The sequence below is a fragment of the Brachyhypopomus gauderio genome, chromosome 10, assembly GCF_052324685.1.
Source record: "Brachyhypopomus gauderio isolate BG-103 chromosome 10, BGAUD_0.2, whole genome shotgun sequence".
NCBI lineage: Eukaryota > Metazoa > Chordata > Actinopteri > Gymnotiformes > Hypopomidae > Brachyhypopomus > Brachyhypopomus gauderio.
Window position 1 is genome coordinate 108,151 of NC_135220.1, and position 16,265 is coordinate 124,415.

A 16,265-nucleotide genomic window follows, 5' to 3' on the forward strand; every position below is an offset into this window, starting at 1 on the left:
AAGCAGAGCTTCTTTTTCTGGTGAAATGAATACGACAAGCCCAAAGAGTTTCACTTTTTTATCTTTTGGTCAGACATGTCCTCCTTCCATAAACGTTCACAGATTGAGTTCTGCTCAAAAACAGAGACACTTCTTTAATATAATTCCCTTTATTTTTGAGAAAACATTTACAGTAATGTGCCACAAAGGAGCGTGTCAATATTGTGCTTTTACAGACCATGCTCAGCATAATGACTTAGTGTCTTTATGACAAAAAAATATCCACACAATCACGAATGGGAAGACTCGCTGTTATAAATAAGGTTTGTAATCTGAAATGTGTCTATACTGAATGCAAATGTTTCAAAAGTAGAAATGGACACCAGACAAAATCCAATTTCAACAGCAACATCTGAAATTATATTAAAGCTCTAAAGGAAGCTGAATCTCAGTGAAATAATGAATATTTAAATCTTATGTAGAAATATGTAAATTTACAACTCCATTACTAAAGGGATCATATTTCAATTCATAACAAAATGTAACTGAAGATATGTTCAAAAATCTTTGAGTCAGATTGCTTTAGCCGTTGTTTTTTGTGGTCACATTTTCGATTGTGGGACCGTAGTGCATCGTGACATGCGTCTATTCAAAATGCTACATATCTACATATGTTAATAGTCAAAGTAAGTAAGAAAGTAAATGTACATGTGATATTGCTGTAATGCTTTATCAGAGCGATGCAGCTACATTACTGCAAACACCATTATGGCGTTCCCAACTCAGTGGGGCGATGTCTTTTGGGACTGTGTATCTCAGACAACATCAAATAAAGCCTGCCTTTGTCATTAAGGTTTTGAACACAAAGACATGGCATAATCCAGGCCCTCACTGAGACTCGCCCTCCAGTTTCTGGGTGACGCACTGGATCCGAATGTTCTCGCGAAGGTTTCGCAAACGAGCGCTGCGATTCGTGATTTCCTCCACGTTGGTTTTGGGGAACCAGCCCCTCTCTCCATCAGACAAGCGGATCCCCTCCATCCACCCTGCAAGTTAAAAAAACACCAGAGCTAGGAAGTATTAGCATTTTTCCTTTATCTTAGACTAATACACACACACACACACACACACACACACACACACATTCGTTGGCATGGGTCTCACCATCACTTGTGATGGTTTTAGCTTGCAGAATGTCTGCCTTCTCCAGTGTGAGTTCATCATGTTCTTGGGCCTGGTAGCTCTTAATACACTGGACCTGGGACAGATCTACTGGAACATGAGAAAGCTCTATGATGTTCACTTCCTTTGTGGTTTTTATACACACGCACAAGAACAAACAGCATTATATAAGGGACACACCCTCATTCTCATTGGTCTGCTCAGGTGCTGTCTTTGGGTCAGGGGGGAACATGGCTGTGATCCATCTCTGTTTGCTACTCCTGTGGAGAAAGTGAAGGTTATGAACCAGCAAGAAAAGTATGCACTTAAAAATTATAGTTTAGAGGTTCAAACTTTCCTGTCTGGCAAGAAAATAAATATACTGTATCTCAGCAAGGTTTCCCTTTGTGGATCTTCATTAGTCTAATAATGAGTCATTATTTATCCAGACTAGTTGTTCTGTTGAACCTCAAAGGTGTCTCTGCTAGTGGCAATATTTGAAATGAAGGGAATGAAAATTTAAAAAAGAAATCATAATAATGGTAGCATTTGACATGGGCATTCATACCCAATAAATTGTTCTTACAGGTCTTTAAAAAATATAATTTGAGAAAGTAAATAACAGCGTCTTTCTTTCTTGATGGGTAAGGTGCTCTTCAACAAGGTTACTTCATCAAGTAAACCCCTCCCCCCCACCCTCCAGCAGTGCATGTGACGCAGGTCTCACTCTGTCGAGGACTTGAGCAGGATCTGGTGTTTCAGTTGCTGGCCTTCACACAGCTGCAGGTGGAAGATGAATCCAGAGATGCTCTGGACCGTCTGGCTCAGGTCCTTCACCTTCAGCTCACCGATCTTCGCATGGACAAACACCATGAACCTCCACGTGCTGAGCACGGGCACAAACAACATTTTGTAAACAGTCTGTAGGGCTGGTTGGCCGTCAGCACCCTATGAGGTATGAGGTATATCTCATGCTCTAGTTCTCCAGCACCAGGGGAACATCAGGGTCACTCAGGACCAGACATAAATTATTTTTCTATTTCACTTTCCCATGCCCTCCCCAACTCATCTTCACTAGACACTTACTCCTTCCTCCGGGACAGTAGGAGGCAGTCATTAAACAGGTGCAGATACACGGGCCGCGTAGGGAGCTTGAACTTCGACCCGGATATGCTCATGGTTTGTGTATCCACCTCTAACAGCTCACCGTGTTTTACTAGCCAGCGAGACTGAGAGATGAGGGGGAATATCTAGAAAAAAAGAGATAATGAACATAGTTTGGGAATATTCCAGACCTGTATTATTTATCAATATTAAAGAGAGAGCCAGATCGTTTGTACCTTGCCCTCAAAGTGTATTCTCTTGCTGAGGTGAATAAGTTCCTCCATCCTCTTCATTGATTGTACACTGGAGTTACATTCTTTTATAATCTGTTTCAGCAGAAAAGGCAGGATTAAGTCAGTGAAAACCCTCAAATTCATACTTATACATTTCTTTATGTTTTATCCACCATGTGGAATATTACCTCTTGAAATGGAGGTAGAGGGGATTGTAAGAAACGAGCCACTTCTCACCTTTTTCAGTTCGTTAAAAGCTTTGGTGGCAGTGTCTTCATCTCGTGAGCCAGGCGATGTTCTCTTTAGGATGTTCTACGTGAAGTTCAAAAGTGTGATTTTATCTTTCTGATAAATCTTACGTGGCATATTCTCTAAGCACAGTATTTTGGCTTTTGAAAAGTGCAACACTTAAAAAAAAAAAAAAAAGAAAAAAAGAAAAAAAAAAAAAGTCAGTATTCATCTGAAGTCCGTAGTCCACCTGCAGGCGTGTTGTGCCCGCCATCCCCAAGCCCTTCATCAGTGTCACGTTTCGGCCACTTCTCTGCAGCTGTCTGGGTACGAGTCAGCTGCAGTGATCCTAATAAACTTTATGTCCTATTAACCATCACCAGATATCACCCACCACCACAACACTGATGATACAGTGTTAAAATGACCTGTAATATTCAGTCAGCAGCTGTCCTGTAATCAGAAACTGAGCCGTAAAGAACGTGGTAAATATCCGCTGACAAGCTACCTTCCCACAGACAGGCTACTGTCTCCTATTATGCACTCATAACAAGCACCTAAGGACAGAGATCCTCGTGGGTGCTGGTGGCCGAGGGTCCCTGTGTGGTTCAGAATTATCCAGGGTGAAGTGGAAGCTCGGTGGTTTCTGGCGCTCACCTCCACCAGCATTTTGAGGCGCGTGATCCTTTGAAAGGGCAGGATGAGGAACGACGTGAGAGGGAGACGCTGGCACACCGGGTCCTCTTCCAGCCGGGCCAGGACTCCAGGGAAACGAGCGTTCTCCTGGCTGAGAAGGCAAAAGAATGGCTTGGCCAGGTCGGTCTGGTACTCAACCGTTCTAGTGACCTAACTGAAGTGCCCTTTCTCCTTCATTCCTATTTTAGGGCACTAATAAAGTATCCTTTAGCAAGGCATGCCACCCCAAGCTCACTGCCAGCTTATTCATCACCAAGTCTCTCTACCACAGTGACTCACATTGCTCAGTGAGCCTGTGGCGCATGCAAAGGGCTAAAAAAGTGAAGCGCAGAGTGAGAGTGCTCACAGGAGTCTCTGGTAGGTCTGCTCCTGGTAGGCCTGGTTGGTGACGTAGGGAAGGTAGACCCTCCGCAGTGCGGGGCAGTGATCTAGGACAATGTCGCACACGTCGAAGCGTAAAATGTCCCCTTCCAAACGCTGCTCAAGGTCTTGCAGAAACCTTGAGATGAAAACAACAGGAAACAGATGACAAAAGAACAGGAAGAGAGAGAGAGAGAGAGAGAGAGAGAGAGAGAGAGAGAGAGAGAGAGAGAGAGACACAATGACAGATGAAAGGAGGATTCGTTTGATGAGGGCGCACTGTCACTGCTGCAAAGCCTCTCATTTTCTCCTTCTCCTTCACGGACACAAAAGCCACTTGAGTGCCAAGAGCTCCCCCTTGTGTTGACTATTCAGCCTGCTATTTGTGTGTGAGTGAGCTGGATAAACCAGAGCCCTGAGATGCCTCACACCTAAGCACCACCCTCAGAGAACCCCGGTCTCCCAGTTTACTCTAGTTTACTTTGCTTCCTCCATACTTCTCGCTCACGTCCTTGACTTCAGGCAGCTTGGAGAACAGCCACTGTCTGTCCTGAGTCCCCAGGCATTCGGTCAGCTCCGGAGACGTCATGAAGTGGTCGACCGCAATGCTCAGGCTGCGTATGTACGAGGCCTCGGACGTCACCAACTCAAATTTAGCCTGAAGAAGGTGACGGAACGTCAGAAAAAGCTCATTTCATTTCCAGGCAAACTGACATCAACGGTAAAAAAAACCGCGAGCGAGCATCGGCTTCACCTCTTGTAATTTGCGCTCCTCGTTGCTAAAATTGTCAAGCTGCCCACTGGTCCGTACGTCAGGAATGTCCTGCCAGAGGGAGAAGGCGGAGCCCCGTGATGACCGGAAGGAGCTGGAGGGTGAGAGGTTGCTAGGAGATGCATTGTCCCCGCCCCTGTCCTCATCAGTTCCAGGCTCTGCACCCTGCTGCCTCTGAATCTCTCTGTTAATGGCAACATCACTGTACTCCTGATATAGGACCACTGACAGAGAGAGGGAGAGAGGGAGAGAGAGAGAGAGAGAGAGAGAGAGAGAGAGAGAGAGACAGAGAGAGAGAGACAGAGAGAGAGAGACAGAGAGAGAGAGACAGAGAGAGAGAGACTGAGAATGAAAGAGATAGGTATAAAGGTTCGTAAAATCCGCTCAGGAAGGCATACTTACAGCTAGGCAGGAAGCGAGATAAACGTTTGGAACTTCTTGGAGGAATATCTCCATCTTCATCAATGGAATCTTTTCTCATACTGTGATGAGGGAAATTCAGCATTTTAAATTACCATTTAATATTACCATAATACCTATTACATTATATATATAATAATTATATACATTATATATATATATAATATTTTATATTATATGCTGAGTTTGAGATTCTCTTTATAGTCAACACAGGGAGTTAATATCACCTGAGCTTCGAGCTCCTCCTGTGTAGTGGCAGGACGCTGTCAGCAGAGGGCGGTGGTGGCGCAAATCCCACTGGACTGTGTGGTGAAGTGTCGCTTAACCCCCCTGAAAGGCGATGTCTTGTGCTGTGTTTGTCTACAAACAGACAGATTGGGGGAGAGGGTAAGTTAAAAAATGTTGCGTGTGTGTGTGAGAAGAGCAAGCAGTGGACGGGACCTTAACCAGACAACAACTGAGGCATACAACAGCTTCTCTGCAATATTTAAACTGCAAGTTAAGCCTTTCCACAAAGACTGAAAAGCTGAGTTTTATATAGACGGAGCTCTGGCGAAGGACTCACACTCAGAGATAATATTTCCGGACGACTGCCGGTCTCGCGAGGCCACGCGTGCAGACAGCGACTTGCCCAACCGGAGAGTGAAGGAACTCTTCCTCTGCGAGAGCTGCAGGCGTGAGATGAGCTCCGAGGCGGAGAAGCGCCGGCGCTCGCGCTCCGCCGAACACGAGCGCGGGGCGGGCAGTGGGCGGGGCAGTGGGCGGGCCAGCGGCAGCGAGGCCCCGCCTACGAAAGCCGAGCCATCAGGAGAACCACCATCCTCCGGCTCCGCCTCCTCCGTCCCTCCTTCGCCTGGACTATCCCCCAGGCTCAGCTCCTCCAGAGGGGGGTCCGAACGCAGCGAGCCAGGGTCAGGAGCGGCGGTGGGTGTTAGCTCCTCATCTAAATCCATCAGGGGGCTGGAGCTCTGAGAGGTGGGGACGGTGGTGCCCACGAGGCCCAGCTCCTCCTCTATGAAGGACTCAAAAGATCCAGGGAACAGGTGGTCACTGTCCAACCCTGGGCTGCTCAGAGACTCTTCACTGGGACTGTCAGGTGAGTAGACCCGCATCTTTCGCCCTGTCATGTGAGATATGAAGAGTGACACTGGTAATGAACAAACAGAAGCCCCTTGTTTTTAACAAGGTCATCTGGAATGAATGACGTTGAATAAATTCAATTATCTTAGTATAAAATGGTTTGCATAATTGTTGCAAAACAACTTAGCATAATAAATAATGCTTGGTTACCTATTAATATTTATTAAAATATATTTAAAATGATACGGTATGCCACTTAAAAAGTTTGGTGTTTTGATGATGGGATCTAGTTAGGAACATGCCATGCTGTGCCTCTGAGTGATGTTGGCACTTACTTATGGATTTCTCCTTTGAAGACACCTGTGATGCTCGTCTCTGCAGACGAAACGGATCAGGGCTCTGGACCTCTGAGCCCAGCGGGGAGCTTGGGGAGCTGGCCTGCTGAACGTCCTCAGAGTCTCCGTCCCTGGCCATGAAAGCAGGGGACACGGGGAGGAACAGTGTTTTGGAACCCACACCGTGGTGCTGCCACTGGTGCTTTTCCGTGTCCGTCTCAAGCGAGTCCATGCCGGGCGCTCTGGTGCCGTCCAAAGCTCCCCGCACATCGCGGCCATCCCGGTTCGGGTCGGCCCTGTCGTGGGCAGGGCCCGCGGGACAGGGCAAGGAGCAGCGTCTCCCCAGCGAGGACGAGGAGCGAAAGCCGTTGGTGCCGGGCTGCTGGAGGTCGATGAAGGCTAGCGTCTCCTGCTGGCACACGGCGATGTGCTGCCGCAGGAGAGGCCTGTTCTCCGGGGAGTCGCTCAGAGCTTGGGCCTCAGGTGAACCAGGAATCCACATGACAGAGCTCTCCCCTCGGCAGGAGAAGGTGTGAAGGTGAGGCAGGAAATCAGAGAGAGCAGACAATCCATATCCAGGGAGCATGACTTAGACCACACATGGGAGCTGCAGGGGAGAGACACAATACAGACGGACAATAATCAGACCCCAGGACAGTTCACGTCATGGCTGTGGGACGTTTGTATTCAAGGTGAATGTACTTTATGTATCCGCACCATGTCAAGCAGCAGAAATGCTACTTTTGTCCTGGTAAGAATAAGCAAAGCGTTTTTCCAAAACCAATCAGCACACACTGACACACACAGGCCACCATTACCGCTGTGGCCACTTCCTCTGCAGTGCAGCTGAGCTCCTCTGATCTTGGTGTCGTTGCGCTTTCTGTCACGGCTAAACCCAACAGTTGTCTCAGCCTCACCCCTCCCACACGCACACAAACCCCTCCGTGCCCGGTTGGCTCTGCCAGAGTTTCTGCTCGGAGTCTTCCTGCTCTAATTAAAGAGTGCAGTTTCTCTCAGCTCCCAAACCCTGTACTTATCCCCTCCCTTTGCAGCTGCTGTGGGCTCCCCAGACACCACTGCTGCCAGACAACCCTGCTGTCCAGACACCCGTGATCCCAAGACACCCCAGGTGCGAGCTCGAGAGAGCACAAGTGAGATCAAAGTGTTCACCTCGAAGCACACACTCAAAATCGAGCATTTCAAAATTCTTTCATTTATCACTGGCCACCCCTCACACACCCCCCTCACATACACCCCTCACACACACCCCTCACACACCTGCCCTTCACTCACTCACCCGCCCCTCACACACACCCCTCACACACCCCCCTCACTCACCCGCCCCTCACACACCCCCCTCACACCCGCCCCTCACACACCCACTCCTCACACACCCACTCCTCACACACCCACTCCTCACACACCCACTCCTCACACACCCCCCTCCCTTTCTCTGTGGTTCTAACTCCACCCCCTCCATCTCAACAAACTGGGTCAGTGGAGCAGCAGGACTTGTGAGTGTCCTGTTCCTCTGCCCTGGGGCAACATACGCTGGAGATAACCCAGGCCATGACATCTCCAGGGTTGTTAAGCTGCTATTCATCAGGAGGGTGTCAGTGTCACTGACCCAAACCTGACTCACCACCCACAAAAAAAAACCACATAGACCTGCAGACTAAATGTACTCGGGGACCCTAGTGAACACATACTAGTACTAGTAAACTAAGTACAGTACTAGTGAACACATCTCTGGGCTGAGTCTGAGTTTTTAGCCTTGTGGTGTCTGCTGTGATTGATTTCCAAAGTACAGAATCTTAATTTAACTTAAGAATTTTTATACACACATATGTAAGTAGAACAGATGTTGTCAATCCATCCCTAAATCTGAAGGGTAGCAAAATCACAAAGTGTGAATCTAGGCCCTTAAGAAAATGAGCCTCTATTTCATTAGACAAAGAATCTAGAGTGAAATCCTTCCTCTCCATACCTCCTACCTGCTGTAAGAAATGGTGCCCGCTATTGTATCAAGCACAGGTGCAGATACACACCTGGCCCCACATGTACCATTAAAAGCATAAAGTCCAAAATGCTATTCATATCCACCCAGTGTCCCCCAACCCTGACCACTACAGCACACACAGTATTGACATGTATACACACACACACACACACACACACACACACACACACACACACAGCACAAATGGTTACCTGTTCTCTACTCCAAACAAAGGATGTCTTTATCCTTGCAGATGGTGAAGGCTGTTAGGTGCACAGGAGATTTGAGAGGGTGTGGGAACGGATTGGGATTCTTCTCACACACACACACACACACACACACACACACACACACACACACACACACACACACACACACACACACACAATGAAATTAAAGTGCAATTCAAAATGAGCAGAGATTTTGATCGGTAAGCTAAACCATTACTGTCCAAAACCCCTTCAGCTCTACAGACTGGTGAGGTGGTCTACATACCTGTGTCCCCTGGTTCATGTTCATTATGACCAAACACTGTAGTGTAGACCTGCCTTTGAAGGACGACTGATGAATCTGACTAACCTACTGTGAAGAACCAAAGGTGAAACCTCCCACCATGTTGTGTCCTTCACCTTCAGTCTCTTACATACGTTACATATAACATAAACATATAATCTGCCCCTCTCTGAAGACGGTACTGGTGTACGTTTTTTACTTTGGCACTGCTGTTTTCCCTATAATTTCACTAGGCTCTTTTAAGTCAGTGTGCCTGCATGGTAAATGAGTGGAGACCGGCCAGATGTTTAGACTGTGTGATCTCTCGGATACGAGATACGCTCAACTTCTATTAAATGTTCAAGAAAATAATCAGGTTATACTTGTTGCCATGTTGGAACACAAGGCTTTGTGTTATTCATTAACAGTATGGAGATAGTGTGTGAGACAGGACAGGTCTATATACTCTATCCATAAATCTAATCAATCTTTCAGGTTTCAGTTTCAGTCTCGGTGTCTGCTTCTATTTCAAAACTTCTATTACAAATTCCCATGTAAATATAGCCTTAATGTCCGGGTCAGTACATATGCAGAACGCGATGGGGAAAAGTCGATGAATAATGTGTTGCTCACAATCTGTAAAAGGCACATAAACCTCAACTATCAGAACTTTAATCCTTGGTAAAATCTCTAAACTTCCTGCTGGCTATTTTGCTCCAGTTCTGGGATTTTCCTCATCCTGAGGGCCTGTTTGAGCAGAGGTCTGACAGTGTGGTGATACAGGCTCCTGGCTGTGTGTTATATTGCACGGGGCTAGACTCACACGGCTGCTCTAATTGCCCTGCTTGGAAGGACAGGGGCACAGGTGGCCTTTAGGCCTGCTGCGATCGGCTCAGCTTGCAGAGAGCATGCCAGCTACCTCCACACCTCCACACTCCAGCAGTTAATGGGGCGGACGGGTCGTGACGGGTAGAGCGTTTTCAAAAATGAATATCAATATTTTAGGGGCTTGGGATGGCTTGATGGGGCAAGCACAAGATCAAAACGGTTGAAAATCCTCTTCCTGCATAAGTTAATACTTTACGTTTGATGTTGAACGCAGTTTAAATTTTCTGCAGCTTAAACTTAATAAGCATCTCCATTGTGGGCTGTCCTAACGTGTCTAAGGTCTCTTTAATTACAGGTAATGGATGTCATGAGGGTGACAGAATTGCAAATGTGAAACCACCTTTATCTTTAATAAGTGCAGAGGAATTGGTTTTAATAGTGGTATGTATGGATTTAGCCTCAGGCGGGGTGAGTCGGAGCTGCTTCTTGTGTTTACATTCAGAGGAAGGTCAAAATAGCTCTTAGAGCCTGAAGCCTTGCATCTCCTATCAACTGTGGCACTCAGAACTCCAAGCTTAAAACTTCACAACGCCCCACACAACTCCTCGATACCTGATAACTGAGACTTCAAAGTAAAAAGAAAAAGAGAGGGGGAGAGAGAGGATCTGAAAAGTGGGATAGCCCACCCATTTGAACATGCCTGGCTGTTGCTTTGCTCATGCCGGTTCCTCTGGACCATTCCCGAACCAATTCGCTCATCTTAAAGCAAGCTTGGATAGTCCTCTGTGCTGGTGTGACGTGTAAAACACATCTGCTCTGACTACTTCCTTTCAAAATGGCATCAGTGTTTCCAGGGCACCGCTCGACAAACAGAGCTGAGCGGTGCGTGCAGGACTGAAAAGACTAAAAGTGCATGGCGCGCACAAGCCCAGTTGGGCCGAGAGGGACCGGGACCAGGCTGGGACATTGCGTCCTCCCCAACAGTGCTGTCCCAATAGCGTTTGCTTGCGGGCCATGTGGGAGGCTACGGGGAGAAAGAGCGCCCTGCAGATTTAGGGGAGCAGACAGCGGGATGCCAGTGCGGTTCTGACCAGACTGTGCTAATAACTGGGCTCTGAAGCACAACCACAGCACCGCATGCGGTGAAAACACAACTCCAGCTGCATGTCTCCCTTTTCAAAAGCAGACCACGTATCACCACACAGGCTGGTGGGGAAGAGACTTCTGGTCGTCCCATCACCGTTCGCTACATTCACGAACCACAATCAGATCTTTGATTCCAACCCGGAGCGCAGACACAGTGAGACGATGACCTACTTTTGACAGTCTGCTGAAGCGTCTGTTGGGGCCATTCAGGCTCGGTTTCCTGTTTTCTGCCATTAACATCTCTGGTGGTACAGTGAGGCAGTGTCACCCTGTCTTCTCCACACCAGGACAGGCGAGGACAAGCCGAAGCAGGCTGGTTTGGAAACGTGATCGGCGGGTTGAGAACACCACGACACTGACCATCTCACAGGCTGCGTTTCAAAATCACTCTTGCTAGGTGGAGTAAAATGATTACCCTGAGTTACATTTTTATTATTTTTTTTATTTTAAATATTTATCCGCATAATTAGTTTTGTCTTTAGCTCTGCGGGCAACTAGGCAACACTTGAACTACTAGGCAGAGAGCCTGTGGAGAGCTGAACACACAGGAAGGCCATCAGTGAGGTAGTTTGTTCTCTGCATGTTCTCTGAGCAGAGCCAGTCCTGAGGTTGAAGTGAGGTAGCTCAGAGCTCTAAGTGCAGTCGGCCCTACGGTGGACGTGTGGGAGGGGCTTGGGCCATATCATGTCAGATGTGATGGGTCTCAGCCAAGTGAGAGCCTGAGCCGGCCTGCGGGCTGCAAAGGGGGACAGGTGTGAGGCAGGGAAGGGCCTAGCACACACACGCACACACACACACACACACACACACACCTGCAGGGCACGGCTTAGTCAGGATCACTTTTCATAGACAAACACTCACAAATGCATTGACGCTTGCATGCATGCATATACACACACACACACACACACACACACACACACACACACACACACATGTTCAAACAACAAGAAATTCTTCAAAAAACTGGTCAATAGAGGAGAGGAAGGAATAACTAAGCATCACATGTTGCAACTTGGCCTGTTTGAACTTTTTAAGTGAGTGTGCAAAAGTGAAGAGCAGTACTTCCTGCACTGAAGCACAGCCATGCACTTTATTATGAGCCGTTATAAAATTTACCACAGACTGAACACATTAAAAGAACTGCCAAGATTTTTTCCCAAAAGTGGGAGTCTGGTCTACAATTAGGTGTTCCACGTGCAGACAGACAGAAGTTCATTTTCAAGAGTAACTCCTGCAACCCCCTCCGTAGACCTAGCGCAGACCTAGCGCAGACCTAGCGCAGACCTCTGACACACACAGACGCTCTCGGCATTCCCCACATAACTAGGCCCTTGTCATTCCGCTCAAATTGCCCAGTAAGCTGCGAGTCGAAGACGAACACGGGGGGGCTTGTGTTCCTGAGCTCACGCAACAAGAACAGGCCCCCATTTGTGTGGCTGTGTCCTCGCCGCTGTAGTCAGGGCGACCCCCCCCACACCCCCCCACCCCCAGGTGAGGCTTCGGCAGGTGGCCCCGCCCTTCCCCGCGGGCTCCTCTGCCTCTTCCTTCACCATCTACTCATTCTGTGGGTGAGCTACACTGTCGCTCCTCAAACCCTGGGGAAGCCATTAACAATGAGCCAGGCAAACAGAGTTGAGTGAAAGGGCATTAGCAGCCCCCCCACGACCCCTTCCGCACCCCCCCACGACCCCTTCTATCCTCAGCAGCCCTGCTGACCCCGGGGATGGGACACCACCGGAGGGGGAGGGGCCCACGAAGCGTTAGGGCAGACGCCAAACGGCTCTGCAGCCCAGGGACATGTAGGAGCAGATCCAGTGGGGTGGGGGGTGCTTCCTCCACCTGACAGGTGATGGAGCAGGTGCTCCCATGTGAGTGTGTAGAGTGTGTGTGTGGGGGGTTGGGGGCATTCGGGGAAATTAAACTATAAATCAGGCAGAATTCTCAGCACAGACATGCTGCATTAAACCCAACTAGTCTAACTCAGACACACTTACCCTGGATTTCTAACATGGGGGGGGTCGAAGAAATGTAAACTAATGAGGTCTCCACACAAGAACACCTCACATGCTCACACCTCCACAGCATACTTAACACCCGGGGGGCTTGTGGGAAGGCACCTGTCCATTATCCACGGTTGTCTTCCCTCATCAGTACAGAACATAATTAATTTTTCTCATTGAGGAGACATTACTACATGCCAGACAGACACATTTGACAATGAGTATGCTGTGGTAAAGTCTTAGCCTGTGCTGAGTCACTCTCTCGTACACACACACACACACACACACACACACACACACACACACACACACACACACACACACACTGGTAGGCACAAGAATCAGAAGGCAGCAGTTTAATATAGACATTCCTTCAGTCTGGTCACCCCTATCTGTAACAGTCATATTTCTGCAGTTCAAACTAAGGCATTAATCATGCCTTCAAGGCAATGCAGTCATGCCCTCAAAGCAATATTCTCACACCCTGAAGGGAACATGTCCATCACATATTTATAAATGTGCCCTCAAGCACCAAAAGTTTATTTCTATTTCTTAACACCAGCAAAGACACAATGAGATTGGTGCCTAGCTCAGATTTGCTCTTTATCAAGTGTTTTCTTCATGATAGGCCGGTATGAAAGACTAGTCCATTGCACAATTCATCTGTTCTACTCATCGCATCTCACCTGGGAGACTGAGGCACCTGATCTCACTCCATTCAACAGGTGTCCAGCGCAGCCGTGCACGGGCCACTCCCGGGCCACTCCCGGGCCGTCTCTTACAAGGACCAACCAAGCGCTTGTGGGGACAACGGGCAGCCGGACTCGGTGAAGAGGAGCGGAGGAGGGGCTTTGAGGCTTCGCTGTGATCCGATAGGCTCCTGTTCCGTGAACCAGCCTGTGCCAAACACGCACCGGCCGCGGCCTGACGTCAGGCGGCACTGGGCCGTGTTTGGGCCGTGCTGGGGGGGGGGGGGGGATGCCGCAGTCAACACGGCCGTAATTCACACGCTCACGCCAAAGGCTGCTCTGTCTTCCTCTGATGGAAGGAGCTTTTAAAGCTTTTCATCAGGGAGGCGCTAAGTCATAAAGAGGACATCACACTCAATACAGAGTCGCACACACACACACACGCACACACAAACACACTTACACACTTACACACGTGCATATTCTCTATAATAAGGTATGAAACATGCAGACGAGCTCTTGTACACATCTACTCTGAGCTCACAGTGACAGCACACCTACTCATCACTTATCAGACAGACAGTGATGAATGTTTTGTCTTAAAATGCCATTTTACTGGTTCACATTCGACTGGTGTTGTAATGAGGTACCAGTTGTGGTCTCAAGAAGCCTAAAGAGCGGAAAACGTTTCGCTCTGACAAACACGTCTTAAACGCAGTGGAGTAACAAAGGCCAGAGTTACGCAGTACCCTGGAGTACCAGAGTTACGCAGTACCCTGGAGTACCAGAGTTACGCAGTACCCTGGAGTACCAGAGTTACGCAGTACCCTGGAGTACCAGAGTTACGCAGTACCCTGGAGTACCAGAGTTACGCAGTACCCTGGAGTACCAGAAGTCCTGCAGGATTAGCAGTCCAGCTCCTCCATGCGAGACCCTTCACCACCAGTCAGCACAAAACACAGACTCTGGCGGCCACCGCACAACTATGCACGCTTGTTTAACAGCTGTCATCCCTGCATGTCCCAGACATGCACACACCTGCCTCTCCCAGCTACACACACGCTTAGATCGTCAGCTCAATGGAGCCCTCCGCAGTGTGCGCGCACACACACACACACACACACACACACACACACACACACACACAGACGCTCGTGCGTGCACCCACACTCCCCCCCCCACCCGTGTGAACACACCCATATGCATGCACACACCCATGCGCGTGCACACACTCACAAACACACGAATATGCAGGAAAACTTGGGTGTTTGCTGCTGTTGATTGTGTTTTCCGGCAAGGCGGGACAACGATATGCCTCTTCATGCTGTCTGTGCAGCGTCTGTGATGCTGTGGCCACAGCACAGCGATACTCTCATAACAGAAAAAGTTAACGCAGCACTTCAGAGACGTCACACACCCCCTTGTACGGCCATTCCAGGGCTGCTGTCGGCGAGGGTTTGGCACTTATGAAACATGCACCACGTTTTACAACACAGGAAGACGTGGAATGTCAGCAGTACCTCATGAGTGAGAGTTGCTCCTTGCCTGGAGAACAACCAGAAGCAGCGTGAAGACCCGGGCAGGAGAAGCGTCTGGCCGCGGCACGGTGGTATCCATGACCGCCTGGTGTTCTTCTCGGCGTCGTCCTTTAGACTGGTCCGTCCCACGGCACTGCCCCCCCCCTCCCCACCTTCTCCTTCACAGCACAGACGCTAGAAGCTGCTCAATGATGATGAGTGCAAAGTCCTTCGTCTGAACTCCGGCTCAGCGTCGCACAAAGCAAGCCATAAAAAACATGAAAAACACAATCGCCGTCTGTTCTACCTACTTAAAATGCAGATCCCTCTTCCAGCTTCTCACTGCTCATAGTTCTCTCTCTTTCTCCCTCCCTATCTCTCTCTCTCTCTCTCCCTCTCTAACTCTCACTCTCTCCCTCCCTCGAGGAACTTACGGAGAAAGACACTTGTCTTCCATACTCACGGTGTCTTCGTCCTTTGTCTCGGTTATTTATGGTTTTGTTTCGAACACCTGCTAGGACAGGAGTATTAGAGAGAGAGGCGTGAGGCGCTGTCTGGCTGAGGGGAGAATCTCTCCTGTGAGACGGGGAGCCTGAGTGTGTGTGTGCAGCTTTCTGTGCGTAAACAGTAGAGCTTTGAAAGTGGAGAGCAGGTGGGAGGACAGGGAGGGGGGAGTGTGTGAGTGTGTATGCAGCTAAGCCTTGGTATATGTGTGCATGTGTGTCATTAAGTATCACTTAGAAGAAAGCAGGTAGCTGAGAGGGCATGCTCAAACTCAGATCTCCTACGGTTAACCCTCTCTGTCTCAAACTCACAGCGGTATTCAATTATGAAACGCAGAGGAGGAGACAGAAAGGGTTTCTGCCCGAATCAGCCCTGGGTGGAGACCTGCTTCACCTGAATAGCACTGGAGATGATTCTTACATAAACCATCATGCACACTGAGCTGTGCAGGAGAGCTCTGCTGCAGAAATGTCATGACTACTAAAGGCACATAAAGAGAAAAGTGCCACGTCTTTTTGTCCAGCGTGTTTGTCCTGCTGTAGCTCCAGCTTCTGTAGAAGGAAGTGCACGGAGAGTCTTTAGCGCAACGTGATGGCCGCTGTCCACGTGGCATACTTCAGCTCTCCAACATGTACTAACGCACTCTTCCTTCAGGCTGCTCCGAAGAAGAACGCAGGGCAATCACAACAATCAGAAATGAAGTCTCAGCAGGAATAGAG

General features: G+C 48.8%; 1 protein-coding gene across 3 annotated transcripts; it reads right to left on the minus strand.

Annotated features, from left to right (window-relative positions):
- Positions 1-139: 139 nt before the first annotated feature.
- On the minus strand, positions 140-15,683 carry arhgef19 (Rho guanine nucleotide exchange factor (GEF) 19). Of its 3 annotated transcripts, XM_077018367.1 has the most exons (17): positions 15,046-15,683; positions 8,580-8,679; positions 6,369-6,975; positions 5,519-6,073; positions 5,181-5,313; positions 4,936-5,015; positions 4,516-4,757; positions 4,259-4,419; positions 3,748-3,900; positions 3,363-3,492; positions 2,715-2,789; positions 2,481-2,570; positions 2,227-2,390; positions 1,868-2,026; positions 1,342-1,421; positions 1,144-1,251; positions 140-1,025 (listed from the first exon to the last, which is right to left on the minus strand). In XM_077018367.1, the coding sequence occupies exons 3-17, from the start codon at positions 6,952-6,954 to the stop codon at positions 868-870; spliced, it is 2,874 nt and encodes a 957-aa protein (XP_076874482.1). In that variant the 5' UTR covers positions 6,955-6,975; positions 8,580-8,679; positions 15,046-15,683; the 3' UTR covers positions 140-867. The 3 variants fall into 3 exon arrangements, with proteins under 3 accessions (XP_076874482.1, XP_076874480.1, XP_076874483.1); XM_077018365.1 differs by lacking the exon at positions 8,580-8,679 and having other exon boundaries at positions 15,046-15,680; XM_077018368.1 differs by lacking the exon at positions 8,580-8,679 and having other exon boundaries at positions 1,144-1,248; positions 15,046-15,677.
- Positions 15,684-16,265: the final 582 nt, after the last annotated feature.

What these genes read in the sequence shown, in the direction of transcription:
- arhgef19 (XM_077018367.1), bottom strand. Translation starts at nt 6,954, where the DNA reads ATGCTCCCTGGATATGGATTGTCTGCTCTCTCTGATTTCCTGCCTCAC. An exon ending in AGGAGCGCAAATTACAAGAG is followed by an intron (nt 4,420 to 4,515) that starts GTGAAGCCGATG and finishes CACCTTCTTCAG; the next exon opens with GCTAAATTTGAGTTGGTGAC. An exon ending in GTCAAGGACGTGAGCGAGAA is followed by an intron (nt 3,901 to 4,258) that starts GTATGGAGGAAG and finishes TTTCATCTCAAG; the next exon opens with GTTTCTGCAAGACCTTGAGC.